A 22,308-nucleotide genomic window follows, 5' to 3' on the forward strand; every position below is an offset into this window, starting at 1 on the left:
TAGATTATGTAATTTGCCAAAGATTACCCACTGGAATTGGATCCCATAGCTATGGACTCCAAATTTCACTGGCTTAACCATTACTCTTATGTTGCTTTCTGGGCCCTAATTCTAGCTTTGCTCCTTATTAGCTCTGTGGTCTTGGCCTAATTGCTTACCCTCTCTGAGATACATTTTTTTTTTCATAAGTGGAGGAAATAATAGCTTCCTATGAGAGTTACAATGAGGGGTAATGTATAAATAAATAAAGGGCCCAGTGCACAGCCAGGGACAGGGATAGCAGCCAACAAAATGCAGCTATTATTTGTATAATTATCATTATCTTTGAAGTCCCTTTTAAGTCTACAATCCACGATTTTTCTAGACAGTTCCTAGAAGGTGGGTACTGGGTTGACAGGTTGCCTGGGCTCAATGAGGCTAAGGATGCCTGGTTATCGAAAGAATGAGGCTAATTGCAGTTGTACAACAGACCCGCAAATGCACACCCATGCACACACACTCACACCAACCAGAACACTGGGGTCTGATAATGGAAAAAACACTGTGCTCCAAACATTATCATTGCATTCATAATTACCTTTGGTTTACTCCACCTTGGGCAGCTGGGGGTATTGGTGCAGCTCCAACAATCTCCCTAGTATGCAAGAAAAGAAATGCTTAAAAATCAAGAATATTGGGCAAGCCAAGGATATGCCCCTGGTTAATGCTTTGGAGAGTTGACAACTTAATCTTGATTAAAATTCTGGCTATGATCAAGAATGCAAAAGCGAGCACACTGTGACTTTGCCATGGAGAATTCTGGAGGTCTGTCTTGGCCCTCAACTCCTTGGTTTTTGTTGTTTGAGGTGAAGAGTTCCCTGCTATACAGAGCTGGACCAGGGCAGGCAGTGTCCTTCAGGCATCTGGTCCAGTGGCTGTGGGAAATGTGCACACTATAAACCAGCTAGGATACTTCTGGCCAGGCACATGCTTTGACCCTCAGTTTTCTGATCTACAAACTAGAGACGATGATTCTCGCTGCTATTTGGTCTTCAGAGGACTGCTGATGGAAACTATTAACTGCAAAAATGTGTGCAGATATACTTTGGAAGTTAAGAAGGCCACAACCTCTACAGCAGAAAGGACAACTGGTTTTTCATCTCCTACTTTGGCTGCCTGGTATCTCAAGAACTTGGGATATTTCTTGAATCCCTAGAAGTTGCCAGGCACCCAAGCCAACCAGTCACAGAATTGGCCATGCAAACCACTTCCCCTCTTTGAGACTCAGTTTCCAAATCTACATCACAGAGTGGCTGAGAACAACTTCTATTGTTGGATTCCTTTAGGGGTAAGATGAGCATTGAGCCAAATGGCTGGCTCCAAGGTAGTACTCTAACATGATACTGGACAGATGAATGAGTGTGAAATGACAACGCCTCATATAAGCAGGGCCCAGGGTAGACATTCAATCACTGTTGTTAAATGAATGAATGAATGAGTAAATCAGCGGTGGTGTGGGTGGCATATAATACTAGGTTGAACCCTATGAAGTTGCCATTTTTGCAATCATACCCTGCCAAATATGGCAATTTTATATGGTCTCATCTGGCAGAATAGCAAAAAATGTTTTTTGAATGAATGGGCGAATGTCTGAAGAGCACCATCATCTGGCCCTCAGATCTCGTGGGCCCCAGGCTCCAGGTGGACCAGCCCTCAGTGGTTTCATGGCAGAGACCATGCGGGATCGTGAGGGCTGAACCCCAACGGTCTCCTATTACGGTACTGTTTTGGGGACTGACCGAAAAATTGTATGTGGCAAAAGTGTCACAGTGACCCCCGAGGGTGGGGTCAATCAGGAGGCAGTCAATGCCGTAGGCCACACCCAGGTCAAACAAGAGCTCTCGCTGCACAATTCTGCATGTTTGGTCGTTGAGGAAGAGCTCGCCCTGCGAGGGGGGAGAGGAGAGAGAGAGAGAGAGAAAGAAAACAGTCAACAATCCTTCTCAGACTTCTCTTCTTCTTAAGGCCATCTAAGGTGGCCAGCACCTGCAAGACTCAGAAAGAAGTGTGTGTGTATATATATATATATAAATTCTTATAGATGTAAGATATACACAGCCAACAGCCAGCATGTATTATGTGCCGAGTGATGCCGTGTACCTGTGCGCATTCCTTTCATCCTCACAGCACCCTAGAGGACAGAATCTATTACTAGGGTCCCTGTTTAGAGATGAGAAAACGGAGACAGGAGAGGGTCCACACCTTGCCCCAGGCCCGGCGGTCGGGGAGGGGTGGTGTGGGCACGCCTACCCAGGCCCGCAGCCTCTGAGCCTGCACCCGGGACCCCTCCGTCACGCTGCCTCCAACAGAGTAGGAACAGGGGCAGCGGGGGGTGATGGGCTGGAGTAGGCATGACCTGACTGTGGCTCAGGATCCGCTTTGGTCATGTGGCCACTTCCTGTGCAGTAGTGCGGTTTTTTTTTGTTTTTGTTTTTGTTTGTTTGTTTGTTTTTACTTTGTGCTAGCTTCTAGCCAAGTGCAGCCATGACCTTTTTTTTCAGGATATACAAGTGATGGGCTGTAACTCTATAATGATGACAATGACTTCTTTTCACATGTACTAGGCATTGTCTAAATCGTGCTTTAGAGACATTAGAACTTTCTTCCTTAGGGTTCACCCAGCTAGTAAATTGTTGAATACATCTCCACCCACCCCCGGAGGAAGCAAAATGCATTTAGAAAGTTCTGGGGGGTGGGGTTAAAGATAAATCTCAGCATCTATTGATGGGATGGACACAGTGTGATTAGTGGCAAGAGCACTGGAAAACTGGTTAAATCCTCCACCTGCACTTTCGTGCTGTGTGACCATGAGGGAGTTACTGAACTTCTCTGAGGTTTAATTGTTTTCACCAGGTGAATAGGATTAAGGATCCATTGCATAGGGTGATTATAAAGCTCAAACTAAATAATACATTGCCAAGTGCTCTGAAAGCTATATTAGCACCTGAATGAGTAGTGGACATTCTTACTATACTTCTTTGATAGGTGTCCAGTTTGATCTATGGAAATAGTACAGCTAATCTCAAGAGGATAAGTATGTTGGAATAACCTTCTAGAAGTTGGACTGTAAAGATGCTAACATTTCTCATATTTAGTTTATAAATTCAATGCAACTCCACTGCAAACAGCAAAGGGATTCTGGGTGGTCATAAGCTATAAACAGAATGTTGTCTGGCTCTTCTAAGAAGGCTCCTTGAAGGGAAGAAACTCAGCAGGGAGCTGCATCCCTTTCATCCTTCCTCCTTTGGACCGGAAGTGGACCTGGTGGTTGGAGCTCAGCACTGCCGGCAGCCATGTGGAACCCTGAGGGGATTCTGCAGCTGAAAACGGGTTGCAGAGCAAAGAGAAGGCCCTCCCCCAGTGAGCCATCATACTAGCTCATCATACTAGGCTTGGCTGCCTCCAGATTTCTTCTTAAAAGACACATGCCCTTATATATTTAAGCCACTGTCATTGTGGCTCTGACTGTCAACAAGGGGCCAGAGGTGAGGCTGCAGGGGGGCTGGGATGGAAGGCAAAGGAATGGCAGTGTGCTTTCCTGCTTCAGCGGAGTGTCTCATAGTGCAAAATAAATTCTCTAAAAAAAAAAAAAAATCAACCCAGAGCTGCTCCCTGCAAGTGCAAAGGGTGGGGGGCTCCCTAACACCTGCTACCAGGGCTTGTGCTGGGCCAGGATTTATCAGGTTCTTCGTATCTAAATACCCACTCTGAGCGTAATACCCCCAAAGGCAGCCAGAGAAAAGAGCTAGCTGTCAACCGAGGAAAAAATGAATATTCCCTTGAGGGGGCAGTGGCTGGGGACTGTTGTGAATACTCACGATGTCGCCGCCAGCTCCGCACGTCACACCCAGCTCTGACCCTTGCAGGGTCTTCCAGGCAGTGGTCCTGGGGAGATCCACCGCTAAAATCTGTAGGAGCGATGGTGCCACGTTAATACGCCACATCTGGGCTGCAGAAGCGCCCAAAGGAGCTTTACCAACAAACCAAATCCAGACACAAGTTTTTCCAGCTTTAAAATGACGGCAGACATAATCAAAAGGAAGACTCATCGCGGGCTCTCGAGGAAGTTGGAAATTCTTTCTGTAGGGAAAGTCTCCTCCAGCTGGGCTAGTTTCAGTCACCCCTCTGTGCTTCCTCTATGTTGGGGAGTCCATGGTAGATGCCGTGTAGGTGTATGAAGCCAATGATGTGATCAGTGGGTCAGGGAAATGGCATAGGGCGTGGTTATGGGTTGAACTGTGACCCCCAAAAAGTTTTATTGGCATCCTGACTCCCATTACCCCCAAATGTGACTTTACTTGGAAATAAGGTCATTGCAGATGCAATTAGTTAAGATGAGGTTACACTGGAGTCGGGTGGGCCCTTGGTCCAATATGACTGGTGTCCTTATAAGAAGAAAAGAGAAGAGGAGAACGACATGTGGAAACACAGAAATACACAGGGAGAGGACAGCCATGCGACACGAGAGGCAGGGACTGGAGGGATGCATCAACAAGCCAAGGAACACCAAGGATTTCCAGCAACCACCAGAAGCTAGGAGAGAAACATGGGACACATTCTCCGTCTGAGCCTCTGGAAGGAACAACCTTGTCAGCACCTTGATTTCAGACTTCCCAGCCTTCAGACCTCCGAGGGCATACATTTCTGTTGTTTCAAGCCACCCAGTTTGTGGTTATTTATTATGCAGCCCTAAGACACTAACACAGGTCCTGTGGCTTAGCCAGAGTTAGGGCACTTGGCCTTCTGGGCTTAGACAGACTCACTCCTGGAGAGAGACATGGGTCCTGGTTGAGGACGCACAGTGACAGGGTTTCAGCAAGAGCTGCCCACGTGCCTACAAGATCTTGCTTCCCTGGTCACGGTGGGTCCATTCGGGGGTGAACCGCTGATTGCACCTGGCTGAGTCAGCCCTTTGCCTAGAAATTTTGGAATTGGGGGAGAATGAGCCCACCTGGACACCCTCTGGAGCTGTTGCCAACAGCCACTTGGCCATGTGACCTGGGGCAGAGGAATGATGCTCCTGGGTACTGGTTAACGTTAGAAAAAAAAAATAACGGTCGGTCGGAGAAATGGTACCTGCCTGGCACACTGTGGGTGTCAATTAACCACGGCCAGTCGGAGGAGGACAGAGTGGGACAGGGGTTGCTCAGGTCTCCTTTGCACCTCGGAGGTGGAGACACACTGACCATTCCTGGAATGGACCCCATCTGTGTGCAAACGAAATACCTTGGAATCTCGGATCACGTGGAACTTCAAATACTCCCTCAGCTTGTCCTTGTTGTCTTGGTTGAACAGGAAATCCTGTTGTTCGGGGCGTAGGGTTTGCAAGGCTTGGTCGCTGGGCCAGAAGACAGTGACCGGAGTGTGGATAGGGTCAGTGATGATGCCCAGCAAGCCCACATCCTGAAACACAGGGAGTCAGGTGCGTGCACAGCAAAGCCCAGCCACGGGGCGAGGCACAGTGTCTTCCTGAGACCCAAAGCCAGCTGGGGTTGGGGGGATCCCCTTCGTGCCTACCCTGGGGGCTTATTGGGACTCCAGCTGGTTCAAGGGTGACAGCCTGAGACTAGAGGTCCATCACACCTCAACTATTCTGACCCTCATTTTCTTAGACTGCAAAACAGACAGTCAAATTCTGGGCTTTTGTGAGTAGAAAAAGAACCTTTAACAAGTATTTTTTTGTTTGTTTGTTTGCTACTATTGTCCAAATATTTTAATTTCTGGAAGACCCCCTTAGCATTTTCCCCATATTTCACTTAAAAAAGTGAAACTTACACAATACTGAGATACTCCTATATATTTATAAGATTTCTAGCTCACATGGACTCAAAAAAGAAATTGCCAGATAAATGGAGAGGAATCACTCTGAGAGCCTTCTATAACCTGGGTGCATCATATACATTAGTCCTTGTAATTTTCCCAACAGCCCTATGAAGTAGGCTTTATTATTCCCTTCTACTGAGCCCTAGAGAGGTTTGCTAACTTGCTATCAAAGCAAGTTCTGAGATGCTCAGATGTGGGGGTGACTATGAGGTTTTGGGGCTGGGTGAGCTGGCCAAGATACTTGCCTGTAACCTCCCTGAAGAGTCTCATTTTGAGCACCTTGAAATCTCCATTTCTGAAAAGGCCCCCAGAGAGTGAGCCCTAGGCCATTTTGGAAATCGCTGGTTTGTGCAGAGGTTTGTAGACTGTGCCCCAGGGGTGGGGGATGGGGTGGGGGGCTGGGACATCTCAGGGTAGGTGGAGAAGAGGGGACCTTGGAGGACCCCGTCCCTCCCTGATTCTCTTCTGAAATCTTTGTCTGAACAAGAAGTTTCTCTACTCAATTTGTGGGAAAAGTGTCTGAAGTCAGAAAGATATAGTTTTAAGTGCAATTTCTACTTATGCCCCCGGTGTCGATTTTCCACATCTGCACCTCGGCTTGCCCATCTCTATCATGGAGGCAATAATTCCAGATGTGAAACACCTAGTTCAGGGACTGGTACACTCTAATTCCTTTCCCTTGCTCCTGTCTCAAATACTTCAGTTTCTAATTCAGCCAATGTACACTGTATAGCCGAACAAACCCTACGCTATCTGGGGAATGGAATCGCAGAGCATGACTTCGCTCTATAGAAAATCAGGACTTCCTGACACAGATTCCAGGACAGCTGGCTAGCGCCCCAAATAAAACACCAAATGACAAAACAAAACAACAACAAAAAACCCCCAAACAAAACAAACAAAAACCCTCCAAAAAACCAAACTCCTTAGGCAGGTTACCCCCTAGGTCTTTACCTGTAGTAGGTTGCTGAATTTCGTGTAGCCATGGTTTGTTGCTACTGTCGTAAGATTTTGCTGCAAAGATAATAAGAATAGGAACGACACTTGTCTTCGTACGGTTCACAAAGCACTTTAACAAAAGCTCAACGGAATAGAATGAGGGTAAGATAATGCGCAGGTACTGTGGATTACCTCATCAGCACCCACTCCAGCTCTGATGTACCCGTGCCTTTCTGCGTTACAGAGGCTGGAGGGCTATGCACTTCATTTTCCCAGACTGCCTTGCAGCTACAGCCTTCTAGGTGATAGAGCATCCAGCAAGCACAAGGGTTTTTACCAAACTTATTGGTGGAAGGAAACCACATGAGGTGGGCGTGACTGTGAGGAGGGAGACTCTGACCGGCACTATGGTGGAGGCATCTGGTGTTCAGGCTTGCATGCTGCAGGTGCTGAGGCTGGATACAGGTCAGGACAGCCCCGTGGTAAGGTCAGGGCTCCTCCCTTTACAGGTCTCCCTGAGCTGCTTTGCTCCCAGCTGTGTAGCATCTGGCTCTCTGGCTTTCTTAGGGATTTGGTGATAAACTTAATACCTTAAGGATCTCCTTTTTGTTTAACTTAGGTATAATGGGTTCTGTTGTCTACAATGAAAAACCCTTGCCAATACTAATAAATAACAATAAAATTCAAAATTGTCTTTTCTTTCAATTGAAAAGGAGTTTTACTCCAGGTTTGGTTTGAGTGGTATCTATTAATCTATCTATCATCTATCTTTCTTTTCTTTTCTTTTTTTTTAAGGTTTATTTATTTATTTTAGAGAGAGTGCATGTGGGCGGGGGGGGGAATCCTCAAGCAGAGGCCCCACTGAGCACGGAGCCCAATGCGGGGCTTGATCTCACGACCCTGAGATCATGACCTGAGCCAAAATTAAGAGTCGGATGCTTCACTGACCGAGCCACCCAGGTCCCCCATATCTATTTATCTTTCTACCTATCATCTGTCTCATCCAGCTGTGTAATTTCTCCATCTTCCAGTCCTTATAGAAACTAAAGAGAAACTTATAAAATCCATTTACCTATTTAAATTAGACTTTTACCTATTTACTTCTTACTAGAATAATATTCACTAGGCTTTTAATAGTAGCTTGAGACTGAAGCAGCAAAATTAAAATGTCTCAAAATGATGGCTTAAAATCAGAATTGTGATAATAAGTTATGATTATTATGGGTCACTCTGTGCTGAGAGTATGACAAAAAGTTCACGCACCAGAATCCTTCCAGAGGCATCTTTGGGGGTGATAAGCAAGTTTTGGGGAGACAGCAATTTGTCTATGATGTGGATGATTCCATTAGTACTGATGATATCACTGGATATGATCTTAGCCTTATTATTTATATACACTGTGTCCTGAAATTAACCAAAAAAGGAAAAAAAGAAATGAGCACAAAGATACAAAATTACTTCTTTCAGAATGCTTTTACCAACATGCTAACTCATGAAAGTGAACGGTTAAGTAGAGCTGTGGGCAAAATCTGAAGATACTTGAGCCCATTTATTTATTATGATTATAAAAAAGAAAAGCCTGTAATCTCACCTGCAGAAGTTAATAGAAAACCAACCACAATGGTCATTTCACTGTGATTCTCAAATATGAAATAACAAGCAGATCCAAATTGGCTCCTTTTTTCACATGTGTTCTCTATACCACCTTTTGCCCCCACCACACACTTGTTTCTCTCGGCAATGGATTCTACAGTCACCTCTTGGTTCTCTGTTGTGGGGGGCGAGGGGACCAGCATGGCCAAGTGGCTTTGGTCAAAAGTTTTCATCCCTGGCTGGCTCCCGACCAACAGCAGTTCTTTTTTTTAAATTTTTTTTTAAGATTTTATTCATTTATTTGACAGAGAGAGACACAGCGAGAGAGGGAACACAAACAGGGGGAGTGGGAGAGGGAGAAGCAGGCTTCCCGCGGAGCAGGGAGCCCGATGCGGGGCTCGATCCCCGGATCCCGGGATCACGACCTGAGCCGAAGGCAGACGCCTAATGATTGAGCCTTCCAAGCGCCCCCCAAAAGCAGTTCTGATGACCGCTTGAACCTCTGAGTTTCAGTTCCAGCTTGCATATTTACTTGCTGTGTGACATTGGACAAGTTACTTAACTTCTCTGAGCTCAGTTTCCTAATTTGTAAATTGGGGAAAAGAATAGTATCTACATCATGGGATTATTTTGAGGATTAAATAAGTCAGTACACATCCAATACTTAAAATACTACCTGGCATATAGAAATCACTCAACAGGTGTTAGTTGTTATTACCACTATTACTGGTATTACCGTAAAGAAGAAGAGAAGAGAGAGGGGCATCTTCCTGATGCCCACCTGGTGGGTGGCCTCTCTTACCTGAGAGACGGAGATGACAATTGACTCCCCTTGGAGAGAAGTAGCATTTGGGATCAATTTCAGGTTTTCTAGAAGCAGCTGGTGACAGGCGATCACATGATAGCGAAGAACCTGGGCCATGAGACCCTGTTCGTCCCAGTCTTTAATCTGTAATAGAAGATGGGAGGGTTCCAGCAGAGCCAGAAGGTTTTGCTGTCCCCTCCCTCATGCCTTCCAGGGGCCTTTCTCCCCACCTAGACTGGGAAGGAGGCAGTCAGGGCTGGCTGGTGGTCAGGGTTACAGGGTACAGGCTGTTCAGGCAGGAGGGAGACAGTGGTCCTCGTTTCTTTCCTGCTTCCAACATACATTCTCAGCATGGAAGGGAGCTTGGAGTTCTCCTGACCCAGCATTTCGCAACACATGGGCAGGGACCCTAAGTCCTTTGAGATGCTACTTGAGAAAAGACTTTTCTTGTGAAAAATGCTGGAAAACCCCGCATAGCACCTGCCCCTCTTGGAGAGGTACCTGGGCCAGAATCAAACCTCTAGTATGGTAAAAGATCATGATACTTTTTCATGTGTAAATCAAAACACAAACAATATTAACCATTAATAAAAAGTAGAAAAAGTAATAAAAGGCCCATAAGGTTCTCATTTTTCATATCTCTCTTTTGATGCTTTTTAGAGAAAAACTATCAAATGTCAACATCTTTCAAAAGGTATTTGTGTGCCTCTGCCTACCTGGTGTCTAAAATATATGCATAGAGAAGCAGTGTGCATAGTGAAGGACACAGGCTCTGGAGTCATGTTTGAGTCCTTGCTCCACTAGTTGCTAGTCATATGGCCTTGGAAAAGTTACTTCTGCCAATGTCCTGGACTGTAAAATGGGGATAATGGCACCCAACTGACAGGGCTGTTGTGAACACTAAATGAATTAATCTAGGCCAGGTGCTAGAAACAGTGTCTGGCACACTCAATAAATGTTTGCTACATTTTTATATGTTAATGGGTAATCCAGTATGAAGAGTCCCAGTGAATGTTAGAATAGTAAAGGCTCTGATAAAGTCCGCAAGAAAAAAGACTTATTTAAATTCCTTTAACCCTTCCTTCCTTCCTTCCTTCCTTCCTTCCTTCCTTCCTTCCTTCCTTCCTTCCTTCCTTCCTTCCTTCCTTCCTTTCTTTTGTTCTTTCTTTCATCTATGGAAGGTTTGGATCATTTAAGAGTTGTTGATCTTTTCTAACCTCCTACCCTATTCAGAAATATTTTTTAGTGGGCCTCTGGCCATTGCACCCCAAATCCACTTAAATCCTTTCCCTTTATAGGGGTCCCTATGCTGAGAGGCAGCCCATTCCATTGCTGATCAGCACTAGCTGATCCTAAATCTCCTGCCCAGAAATGTCACCAGCGTTGGTTCCAGGGTGACCCCCAAAGACTGGCTTCCAGTCCCAAACCTCTTCTGCTCGCCTAGAGCTTCATGCTTACCCGAGGTTCCTCATCAAAGGCTGCAGATAAAGGTGCAAAGACGGTGAAGGGGCCTGGACCGCTCAGGTCTCTCACAGAATGCTCCTGTGGGAAGGAACGTGGGGCCACATGTCACCTATTTGACATAAAGACGGTGGGGGGTTGGTTCAAACAAATAGCAGAGAGAGTTGGCGGGAAAACTGAACTGGGCGATCTGTGTTTTATTTAGTCTCGGATTCAAAGTCATTCTGATTCTTTTTTTCTTTAATTTTCTTTATTTGTTTATTTACTTATTTATTTATAGACAGAAAGAGCTTGTGAGTGGGGGAGGGGAAGGACAGAGTGAAAGGGAGAGAGAGAATCTCAAGCAGACTCCCCACAGAGGGCAGAGCCTGATGTGGGCTTTGATCTTACAGCCCTGAGACCTGAGCTGAAATCAAGAGTCGGATGCTCAACTGACTGAGCCACCCAGGTGCCCCAAATCCATTTGCATTCTTTGTCATTGAAATCATGTTTATTTTTATATGGTTATAAAAATAACACATGCTTACTGTTTTAAAGACTTGAAAATACAGCATAAAGAAGGAAATAACCACCCATAATCCCACTGCCTAGAACTCACCCGTTATTTCTAGGTATTCTTTTCCAGTGTCTTTCTACATACAAATATTTTACATAATTGGGATAATAATACAAATGTAAGTAATAAGATGAATGACTTAGCTGTTCTAATTGTCTTCTTGCCAATGCTAAGGTCCTATGGCTACTTATATTTTCTTCTGGGTTTTACGATTTTCTTCGTTTAGACTTTCATCTTTTATATATCTGGGAGTTATTCCGACGTATGATGTGCATAGAGATCTAACATAATATTTTCATCCAAAGAGTTCCCTGACTGCCCCAGTGATGCTTCCTTCCTCCACTGGTGTGATGTTTTTTGCACACACTGCATTCTTGTGTGTCGAATGGGCCAGGGTGTCTTCGGGTCTACTCCTGCTGCCCACCCGAGGCCTGAGAAGTCCACAAATGACCAACAGGGATGCTATTTCAGAAATCCATGCTCCCAGACGTTCTTCGCCCTTCACCAGCTCCAGAGGCTAGCGACAGTTTCCTCGGATCTGGCCGGAGACCCAAGTCCTACAGCTAGAGACAGACACACATGTACTTACCAGCAGCTGGAAGAAGTACTGGGACGTCTTTGGGTTCTTGGGAAGCTCCTGGAAACAGAGACAGGGCAGGGCCGCTTCATGTCTGGGATTATATGCAAGAACCATCCAGGGTTGTCATAGGACAACTTCTCTAAGGTCCAGAGTCTCTCCTATACTTTCAACTGGAAATCTGCCCTGATGGTCCTTTTCCAAACCCCAACTACAGGCTTCCACTGATGTTCAGAACGACTACGGGGACATGCTGTGAGTTCCAAAACCTTTCTGGAGTCACCGTCTGATTTATCAAAGAAAGGTCCAGAAGCAGCTGAGCTTTAGGAGCATTTTTAAAAGTTGAAATATGTTTAAAAAATCAGTTATGGGTTTATGGCAGATTTCAGTTCTCCATTAACAAGAATATTTGATTAGCCAGAATGCTCTAGGCCCTCTTTAAGCCAAATAACAGAACGTTCACTTGACAAAGGGGTAGAAATCTACAAGTGTTACACTCTCTCATCCGCCATATGCAGTAGAGAGGCTCGTGCGTATGCACGCACCCATACGCTCCAACAGCAACCCACATCATGGTAATTCGTTGGAGTTACTGTGTGCTCTGTGCCAGTTACATACATTATTTCTGATAACAACCCAATGGGCTTGGTACCATTAGTATTTTTTTTTTAATGGATTAGAAAGCTGATGTGTAGAGAGGTGACATTATTGCCCAATGCCACATTTCTAATTGGTGGAGTTGAATTCAAACCCAGGTGCTTCTGACTCTAGAACCATCGATCTGAGAATTCCCATGGGTAGATAAAATCCCTTCTCATTGCCAATTTATATAAGAACAGTCTTTCCCATTTTTGTAGAGTTTTCTAAGTTACAAAACTCTTGCACCTTCCCTTGGGTAACCTGGATTCTTAGCGCAGTGAGGGATGTACGGTTTACTTTATGGAAACATGCCTTTCCTTACCTGGTAGATGTTGCCACGGCAGGTAAACCCATCCCCAATGTAGTTGGGCTTGCAAGTACATGTCCTTTCTTCTGGCCCAGTGTGATTGCAGATAGCAAATTCGCTACAGCCGCCGTTTTTCTGGTCACATTTCCAAGGGGTGGGGGATAGGAATCAGATCAGTTTCTTTACCACCCCTGCCAGTAGTCACCAAGCAATTCTGTACTGAAATTTAGTTTTTTACTCACTCTCTAACTGACTTGTTGGCATGATTTGCCCCTTTCCTGAACTTGCCTTTCAATTCCCTAGAGTGGTAAGGGCCATTTATTCACCTAGCCTTGTATCCCAAGATGCTCGGGTCCAACCGAGCAGATTTCCAGCCCTATATAGACAAGCCCAGAGGTGCCAAATGGAAAATTTCTTAGCACCAGGGAGTTGGCCAGAAAGGCACCAACGTTGTCTGACAATTCCCAGCTTTAGGCTTAAATTCTGATCTCATAATAGTCAAGGTAGCAGTCATCAGCTAGAAGGCAGTGGGTATAAAACAGAAAGAACACACTGTCCTTGTCCACAACGAGCTTAAAAACTGTGGAAGATGGGACAGAGACCTAAAATAGAAACAAAGCCAAGTACAGTTCAAAGCTGACATCCATGGAACACCAAGAAGGACTCTGCAGCTTAAGCCAAGTTTCTAAGTGGGGAAAAAAATATGAATTCAGGAGAAAGAACGCTGATGGGGTTGACAAAGAAGGAGGTCAACAGACTTGAAGGCCAGCTGTAAAATCTTCCTTTCCACTAACCATTGTTCCCAAAGTCTTTGTGGAACATGATATTCGGGTCCAGGAGGGACTTACTGTCCCGGATTCCTGCCTCAAGCTGACACAGCTCAGTGAACTCTCCACGAAAGCTGCCTTCTGCAAGATGGAATCTATGATCCCCCATTCTTCTTCGGTCCTAGCTTTGGTGCCTGGATCACCGGCCTTCCCTCCACACCTGTCGTCATCCTCGGCGGCATCAACATCCCTGCCGGTGGTCTCCACCGTACCTGCCCCCACTCTGCCTCCGCCACCACTGCCGGACCACCCTTGACTTTGTCCCAACATTAAAGTGGACGCTCCTGAGAGCTCTGTTTCAACATCCCTCTCTCTCTGACCACCAGCTTTTATGATCTCAACTCACCTCTTCCAATGCTGTGGCTCCAGCCTCCTTTGAGCCAAACTTCTTTCTCACCCACGTTTCCGCCCACTCACTGGGCCCAGTCACCCCCGGTTCCCCGCGCGTCCCTGGCCCAGCCGCCCACAGCAGGGCTCGGCACACCACTGCCCCTGGGCCCTGCCGGACGGGCGGGGCGTTGCTGTGTGGACTCCCAACAAAGTTATCACACACACACCGACACTGCCTACTCCTCGAGCGCATTTACCTTCTCTCTCCCTGGAGAAGACACGTCACTCCTTCATTCCTCCCTGCAACTCTCAACCCCTGGCCCTCACTCCCAGCAGACGAGCTCACCTCATACCTTATGGAGAAAATAGACACAGGAACCAGCCCATCTCCCTGCCCTGACACCCACCACCTGCCTGGGCCTGGTCACCAACTCTACTTCCCTTATTTAACAAATAAACTGACAACTGACTGACCAGTCCCTTACACACCAAGTGTCCATCTCTTCCCCCCCCCAGTGTAAACTCTTGAAGGGAAGAGACTTTGCCGCTTGGTCACTGACGAACTCCCAGTGCCTAAAATGGTGCCTGGTATCTAGGGAATGCCCATCGACCTAGATGTGTGTCATCCTGTATGAGGTCTCCCACCGGATAGGTAGGAATTTGAGTGGTCTCTATCCTCGCGGGACTCACAATTTAGTTAGAATGGTCAGACACAGACATTTTCAAGCTAATTCACACTAAGGGCCATGAATGTAACTGGCTGACTAACAGACTGATTGACTAACTACCCACCTGATTAACTGCCTGACTCACCAACTAACCAACTACCTGCCTGCCTACCTACCACTGCCCCTGCTCCTCCTGGAGGCTCAGCTGTGAGCTCTGGGTCCCTTTCCCCTCATCTACTCCTGTGCCTTCCTCCTGTAACAATCCACCTTCCCTCCCTCAGTACCAGTTTCCTTCTCTCTATTGGATCATACTCATCAGCAGAAAAACATGCTTTAATACTACTCAAGTATTAAAGTAAGAAACAAACTTCCCTTCTTCTTGAAAAGAATCCAGTGGGTGATGGCGGTCATGGGTGCAGGGGCCATGAGTTAATGACTCTTGTACCTGAGTCCCAGGTGCGTGTGTGTTCATTGCGTGAGTTGCCAAGACAAGGTGGCCATTAAAAAACAGACAGACAGATGGAGAGGATCACTGAAGAATGGCTGTGGAAATAAAGCCGGCTGTGGGTCTGGTCCTAACAGCTCCATATCCCAGCACCCCACTTTCTGCAATCACTTTACGTGGGGACGTGTTCCCCTGAGGGATTTGCCAGACTAACACAAGGGGACAGTCAGGATGGAGCTTGGAGAGGAAGGGCTTTAATTATGTGGCATCTGTGCTGTTCTCATGCCCATGGCTGGAGACTGGTGATATGGAGAAGGGAAGTAAGATGCAGAGACTGGTCCTCCTCTGGGGCTTGCTGCCTCGTGGGAGGAACAAGCACCCGAAAAGTGATCCAGGGCACAGCCTTTGAGTAAGACAGACATGGGTTCAAGTTCTGACTAGGCTGGGTGCTTGCTCTATATCCAAAAGGTCTGCCCATGCCCTAAGTCCTGATGTCTCTGAGTGTGACCTTGTTTAGAGAGTCCTTGCAGATATAAATAAGGATCTTGCGATGAGAGCATCCTAGATGAAGCAGGTGGAGTCCACAGGAGTCCTTACTAGAGGAGAAGATGCCTACATAGAGGTGAAGGCCATGTGAAGACAGAGGCAGAGAATGGAGTTTCTCCAACTACAACTGGAACATGAGGGAGAGATGAGCCTCACGGCCCAGAAGCCTCTCTGAAGGAGGCTCCTCTGTGTGCCATGCCCCGGAAGGGGGGTCAGAGGCACCCCAGGCCTGTCCACTGAGGGCACCGGCCCCAGAACCATACTCACGGTTAAGCAGGTGTTGATGAGTGTGCAGACCTTCCCGTCTCCAGTGTATTTGGGCAAACAGTTACAGACCGCCTGTCCAGGAGGGGAAGGAAATAGGTTATTTCACAGGGAGATTCTGCTGGCTCTCGGGTACCAATTCTGTAATGGTAACAGTAATGCCACAAGAGTCTATATTTGGTATTGGTAAGCTCCTTCCTAGAATGATAATTGGCATTTTACATTTTAGCACACTTCACATTAGCACTGGGATTGCCTACTACATAGCCTAACTTTGCTGCCAAGAGACTTAATTTTTTTAAAACACTGTTACCTTAGTTGGTCCCTTGCCTCCTTGGCACTCACCTCATTTGTCACCTTGGTTGGTAAAGCCTCAGTGGCAAGAAAGCTAAGCTACGGCCCACTCACATCTATACTGCGTTCTTGCGCATCTCCACCCACGCTCCGCCCGAGGTGCCCGCGCTGGGAGCTGCTGGAGGACAGCTTTGGAGTCACATGGGTGGCACATGGGAAAACAATCCATCAGACCCACTGGCCAAGGAAGTCAGTGGGGGCTTGAAGTTGAGGGAGGGGACACTGTCTGCAGGAAGCTGGGACTGTCTACTTCACCCTCATTTCCCTGGCGCTCTGCATGGAAGTGAGTGGGGCTGAAACCCAGCTCCGCTCTAGTTACCAAGCCGTGCACCCAGAAGAAAGGGCACCTGCTCCTAATGTGTCCACCAGAGGCGGCTTTTCCGGGCTCATGTCTACTTGTTGGAACCGGAACTGGTTGGCAGGGTGAGCCAGGGTCCAACGGCAGGTGTTCACTCCTCTGCCTCTTCCTTCATTATGGGCCCGGACCTTGGCCCCAAGCCTTTATCAAGACACCCCCAGCCGCCCTTCCTGGGCTAACGTCCTGTCTAAGCGATCAACCCTGTGTCCCTCTCACTGCCTTCTAGGTCTGGAGGAGGGTTTGTAGAGGCCCTGAGCAGTACAACATTTCTAGGTTTTCCTTATTCCATAAGTGGTTTAAAATAAGAACTCAGTGGCAAGAGCTGAACCCCCAACTATGTCTAATTGTGCTGGGTTTTTCCAAGGCTGTATGTGGAAACACACACACACTTCTTTAAAATAAGTGTGTTTTTTTTCTTATTTTTGGGCACTTGAGGCACCTGCTTGTTCTGCCCAGTGGGATACCTGGCACTGAGGTCTGGGGCTCAACAAGGTCCCTAGAACATTCCCTGGGGACTTCACTTCATCATCCAGTTTCTGATACAGGTAACTTTCTCGTTACGCTAGTTTCGGCTGCAAGGTTCGCCATGTTAGGGAATGAACGACTGATAGAGGGCCCAAGAACACAATCTTCTGCTGTGGCACATGGATTTCAGGGCCTCAAGCCAAAGAGAAAGTGTGGGATTCTGGACGTCAGAAAGCCGAAAGAAAGGAGAGCATTGTTGGAAACTTTCCAGATGCAACTTTCCATGTTGTGTTGGCAGCCGTCTATGTCTCCCCACACAGGAAGCCCCTTCTCCCAAGAACCCTTTGGCCCCTCACCCCTGCCAGTTCTCATTCCCACAGAATGGCCTCTTGGGGAATTCGTTCAGAATTTCCCCCTACGGTGTTTGCTTCTGCGGCTGGCATCCGCAGGTCTGTTCTCAGCTCCTGCCCCTCAGGCCTGGGTCTGAAGACCCAGGAATTTGCCCTTAGGAAAACTGAGGGCCTGGGAGAGGGGGAAGCTCACCTGGTTGGGTCCCGTCTGTGTGCACTCTGCGTTCTTGTGACAGCCACCATTGTTCTCCAAACATGGGTTGATCTCTTTAAAACAAAAAGCCAATACATGGCATGAAAATCAAGCCTCATTTCCAAGTAAAGACATCTTGAGGAAGGAGGCAGGATGGCTAACTGAACAAGGGGAGCAGATGTCCAAGTGTGATTCAGTTTTCCGACAACTCTGAGGCAGAAGTAACCCAAAAGGGAAGGTCCCAGATTTTTTTCTCAAAGTCACCTCCTCTGGGATGGGACTGTGCCAGCAGAGGCAGAGTCTGTGGGCTTGCATCTGTCCCTCTCCTGAATGAATATGAGCATTTTCAGCCAAGGACTTGAAATAATATAGAATCTCGGAGTCCAATCCAACATGCTACGAAGGAAGAAATTTAGGAATTAAAAATTCACTTGTAACTATCCCAATATAATTTCTTCAGGGGAGAATCATCAATAGATTCTCCATCTAGGAGGACACTTTGATGAGGAACAGGATCTTTGCTGCGTGTTCAAGGTTCTCCCCATTGACTGCTTCTTAGTAGCACTGGGGAAAAAGCAACAGTACCGTGGAGAAAACAGATAGCACCTTGATGAAGTGGTCAAAATTCACATCACAGATGAGAGGCGGCTGGAAATCATGAGCCTCTGGTGTGATATCCTGAGCAGGATGCATTATCGCTCCTGTGATGTCAGGTCTGGAATGCTTCATCTCAATATAATCATGAACAAACATCAGATAAACCCCAAATGAAGGACATGCAATGAAAAACAAAGTTGGGGAGGTGGACTGTCTTCTTCCAAAATGCCAATGTCATAAAAGACAAAGCAAGGCTGGAGAATCATCCCCGATTCAAGGAGACTAAAGAGACATGGCAGCCAAATAAGATGCCCATCCCTAACCTGGATCCTGCACTAGAGGAAAAAATGCCAAAACAGGACATTATGTTATGGGGTCAGGGGACAAAATTAGAATACAAATGGCAATTAGACAAACGTATCATATCAGTAGTAAATTGACTGAAGTTGCTAACTGCTGCGGGTATGCAAGAATTCACACTTATTCTCAAATATGCCGAAGTATTTAAGGGTAAAGGGAATATCATATACATTATAGTTTACTATAGGGTAAAGGGAATATCATATACGTTACTAGTTTACTCTCAAATGGTTTAGGAAAAATGTGTACAGACATAGAGAGGGCAAATGATAAAGCAAATGGAGCAATACATTAACAATAGTGAATCCAGGTAAGAAGCAAGTGGGCCCGCTTTTGCACTATTCTTGCAGTGCTTCTGTGCGAATATTTTTTTTGTTTTACAACTAAAATGCTAGAAGTCAGACAACTACTACGACACACCTTTATAGAGTAGAACAGTGTGTAGCCATAAAGATAATGATTTGGAGGTACACTTATTTTCAGAGAGAGTTGTTCTTCCATATGGCTAGGCATAGTAAATATTATGTATCATAACAGAATTTTCATTCAAAGAAGTATGTATCTACATAGCAAACTGGAGCGATAGGACAATAGGAAGGGTGGTTATTTCCAGAATATTCTCTCCCAGCATATATGCATTCTCTAATTTTCTTACAGGGAGAATGTGCTATTGTGCAAAAAAAAAATTAAGTGTTAAAAAATTCAGTCACCACTATAATGTTTAACTGGAACAAGTCTCTCCCTTTTCTCCTTCCCAGGTGATTTTTCGCCATCACACACCTTCATCCCGCTGCAATCACATTTTCCCACCCTGATGCCTTCCTGCCCAGATACACTTAAAGATGGCTCCAGCAGTGGCAGGTCCTGATAACAGGACCACTGGCCAGGACTCTGATTCTTGAACCGTGGCCACTGGACAGTGAGGGACCTACCGAGACAGACAGTACCTACCGAGGCACACGATGCCATCGCCCGTGTGGCCTGCCTGGCACACACACCGCCGGCTCCCGGGGGTGGTTCTCCTGCAGTCAGCCCTGGCAGAGCAACCCCCATTGCTGGTCTCACAGGCATTGATGGCTGTAGGAGAGAGGAGGGACGCCACGCAGAGCAGGAGGGAGAGGGGGAAGAAAACCAGTGACGAGAGGCGCCCGGGTGGCTCAGTCATTAAGTGTCTGCCTTCAGCTCGGGTCATGATCCCAGGGTCCTGGGATCGAGCCCCACATCGGGCTCCCCACTCTGCGGGAAGCCTGCTTCTCCCTCTCCCACTCCCCCTGCTTGTGTTCCCTCTCTCGTTATCTCTCTGTCAAATAAATAAATAAAACCTTTAAAAAACAAAACAAACAAAAAAAAACCAGTGACGCATTTTTACTTGAGTGAGAAATGGAAGATACCTCAAAATGTCAGGCACTGGATTCAATATGAATAGTTCAAAAGAACGCAAAGTACCAGAGGTCGTCCCCGGTGAATTCTACCAAACATTTAAAGAAGGATAAATAGCAAATTTTCACAAACTCTTCCAAAAACTGGAAGAGGGGAGAAAACTTCCCAATTCGTTGTATGAGGTCAGTATCACCCTGCTACCAAAGCCAGACAGAGCCAGCACAGGAAAATTACAGACCAATATCCTCTGCAAATATAAACACAAGCACCCTCAAGAAAATACTTGTAAATCAAATTCGGCAATATATAAAAAGAATTACATGCCATCACCAAGTGGGAATTTTGAGGAATGCAAGGTGGTTTATTTATTTATTTTAAAAAATATTTTATTTATTTATTTGAGAGAGAGAGAATGAGCAGTGTGGTGGGGGGGAGACGCAGAGGCAGAGGGAGAAGCAGGCTCCCACAGAGCAAGGAGCCCAGTGCTGGACTCGATCCCAGGACCCTGGGATCATGACCCGAGCCGAAGGTAGAGCTTAACCGACTGAGCCACCCAGGCATCCCTGCAAGGTGGTTTAACGTTTAAAAATCAATTAATGTACTATTGCATATCAATAGAATTAAAGACAAAACCACATGATCATCTCAATAGAAGGAACAAAAGCATTTGATAAAATTCCATGCCTTTAATAATAAAAACTCAACAGGCAAGGAATAAAAGGAAACTTCCTTAACCTGATAAAGGACATCTATACATGGAATAGAATTGAGAGTCCAGAAATAAACCCATATATCTAAGGTCAACTGGTTTTCCACAAAGATGCCAACACATTTCAATGGGGGAAAGATTAATCTCTTCAACAAATGATACTGAGACAATTGGATCTTCACATACAAAAACATGAACTTGGACCTCGGCCTCACAACATGTACTCAAATTAATTCAAAGTTGATCAAAGACCCAGATCCACTTGGAGTCCCACGCTGTGACCTTGGACAAGCCACTTAGTTAATATGAACCTTGGGGTCCACCTATTGAGTTTTGTTTATAGGTTTAGAGACTCCCATCTGATCATGTATATGAAAGTGTTATAGAAATGTTGGCTGTTCTCCTATTAACTTGTGTCTTCTGCTTTTACAGTTTTTCCTAAAAACAGAGGGCAAGAGAAACGTTATAGTTATTGTCTGTTCCCAGTTGTTTTCCCTGGCATACTGAGCACATCCTACTGCAGGAAACATCTGGGGCCTGGGTCAGGGTGCCTCCATGCTGGGAGAATCCGCAGGGTGAGATGGTCTAGAAAGCAGGCTGGTAGGGTCATTGTCCAGCTCCACTATAATCTGGACCGAAGCCTGCCTGGACAAGGAGCATAAGAGAAAAATGATGCTAAGCGTTTCCATTTTTCTAGCACCAAATGTGTGGTGGGCCCCGTAAGAATATTAGCTTGCTTTTATTGAGTATGCTCTGTGCCAGGGCTGTTCTGCGCACCTCACGGCGATTAATCCAGGTTATTACCCAACAGTTCAGTGAGGGAGATTCTCTTACTACCTACAACTTACAGATAAAAAAAAAAAAAATGATGCAAAGATCAGTCAAGCAGCTTTCCCAAGGTAGCACAAATGATAAGAACTTAGACTCGAACCCAGGAGAGTCTGATGCCGGGGCTACTTTAAACTGCTGTCTCATTCTGCCATTGTACAGACAGGTCATTTCATCCCCAAACCACTCGGCAGGGGACACAGTTTTGTTTACTTCATAAGCGAGCTGAGGGGGCTCAGAACAGGTAAAAGACCCACCCAAAGCCACATGGGTAGGAGGAGGAAGAACCAGGATTCAAGCCCCTGGCCCACTCCAGAGTCCCCACGCCTGGGCCACACCCTGGGTCAATCAGTCCAGTGTTTTTAAAGTTCTCCAGGTGATTTCAATTGCGGTCAAGGCCGTGAACTGCTGTTGGGAGAAGAAAACCGGTGCAATCGACCCACCCATTCCTAAGCCAACACATGCCCGGTCCGTGAACAGTAGTTTTCTTGCCCCGGGGCCCAATCAGTGGTCCTGTTACATCCAGTTCACCCTCAGCGGCTGGTAGCGGCTGCCCAGCCGGTCTGCAGGAACACAGACCTCTCAACAGCTCGTGCTGTAGTCTTGTGTCCCCCAGCAGACCCCTTCCTCGCTTGCCTGTGCACACTGTTCCATTCCCTTGGAATCCTGCTGCGCATTTGCACGAGGCTGTGCCGTCCGGATTGAGAAGGCAGCTGCAATGAGAAGGGGCAAGGGCTATTTGTGAAAGAAGAAAAAAACAAAACAAAACAAAACAAAAACCACAAAAGAAAACAAAACACAAAAAACAAAAACCTTATAACACCACCCTCTTCATCCCCAGCACCCAGCTCCTGCTCCCATGTGGCACTCGAAGGTCTTACCCAAGTGTTGGAAG

At 46.4% G+C, this 22,308-nt stretch overlaps 1 protein-coding gene across 14 annotated transcripts in view; it reads right to left on the bottom strand.

Annotated features, from left to right (window-relative positions):
* The window catches only part of STAB2 (stabilin 2), a 147,214-nt gene that overhangs the window by 27,053 nt on the left and 97,853 nt on the right, over positions 1-22,308 (bottom strand). For all 14 annotated transcript variants that reach the window (XR_003519900.1, XR_003519902.2, XR_003519901.1 and 11 more), the window contains 14 exons: positions 22,050-22,126; positions 19,448-19,573; positions 17,540-17,613; positions 15,823-15,894; positions 12,755-12,874; positions 11,806-11,853; positions 10,658-10,741; positions 9,197-9,343; positions 8,065-8,205; positions 6,817-6,876; positions 5,266-5,442; positions 3,858-3,947; positions 1,779-1,925; positions 578-634 (listed from right to left, as the gene is read on the bottom strand). Coding sequence is in view for 11 of the 14 variants with exons in the window: in XM_027593936.1 (XP_027449737.1) it covers positions 578-634; positions 1,779-1,925; positions 3,858-3,947; positions 5,266-5,442; positions 6,817-6,876; positions 8,065-8,205; positions 9,197-9,343; positions 10,658-10,741; positions 11,806-11,853; positions 12,755-12,874; positions 15,823-15,894; positions 17,540-17,613; positions 19,448-19,573; positions 22,050-22,126 (1,420 nt within the window). In the remaining 3 variants the exon portion in view is untranslated. The remainder of the gene's footprint in view (positions 1-577; positions 635-1,778; positions 1,926-3,857; positions 3,948-5,265; positions 5,443-6,816; positions 6,877-8,064; positions 8,206-9,196; positions 9,344-10,657; positions 10,742-11,805; positions 11,854-12,754; positions 12,875-15,822; positions 15,895-17,539; positions 17,614-19,447; positions 19,574-22,049; positions 22,127-22,308) is intronic.

Source organism: Zalophus californianus, chromosome 9, assembly GCF_009762305.2.
Source record: "Zalophus californianus isolate mZalCal1 chromosome 9, mZalCal1.pri.v2, whole genome shotgun sequence".
NCBI classification, from domain to species: Eukaryota; Metazoa; Chordata; class Mammalia; order Carnivora; family Otariidae; genus Zalophus; species Zalophus californianus.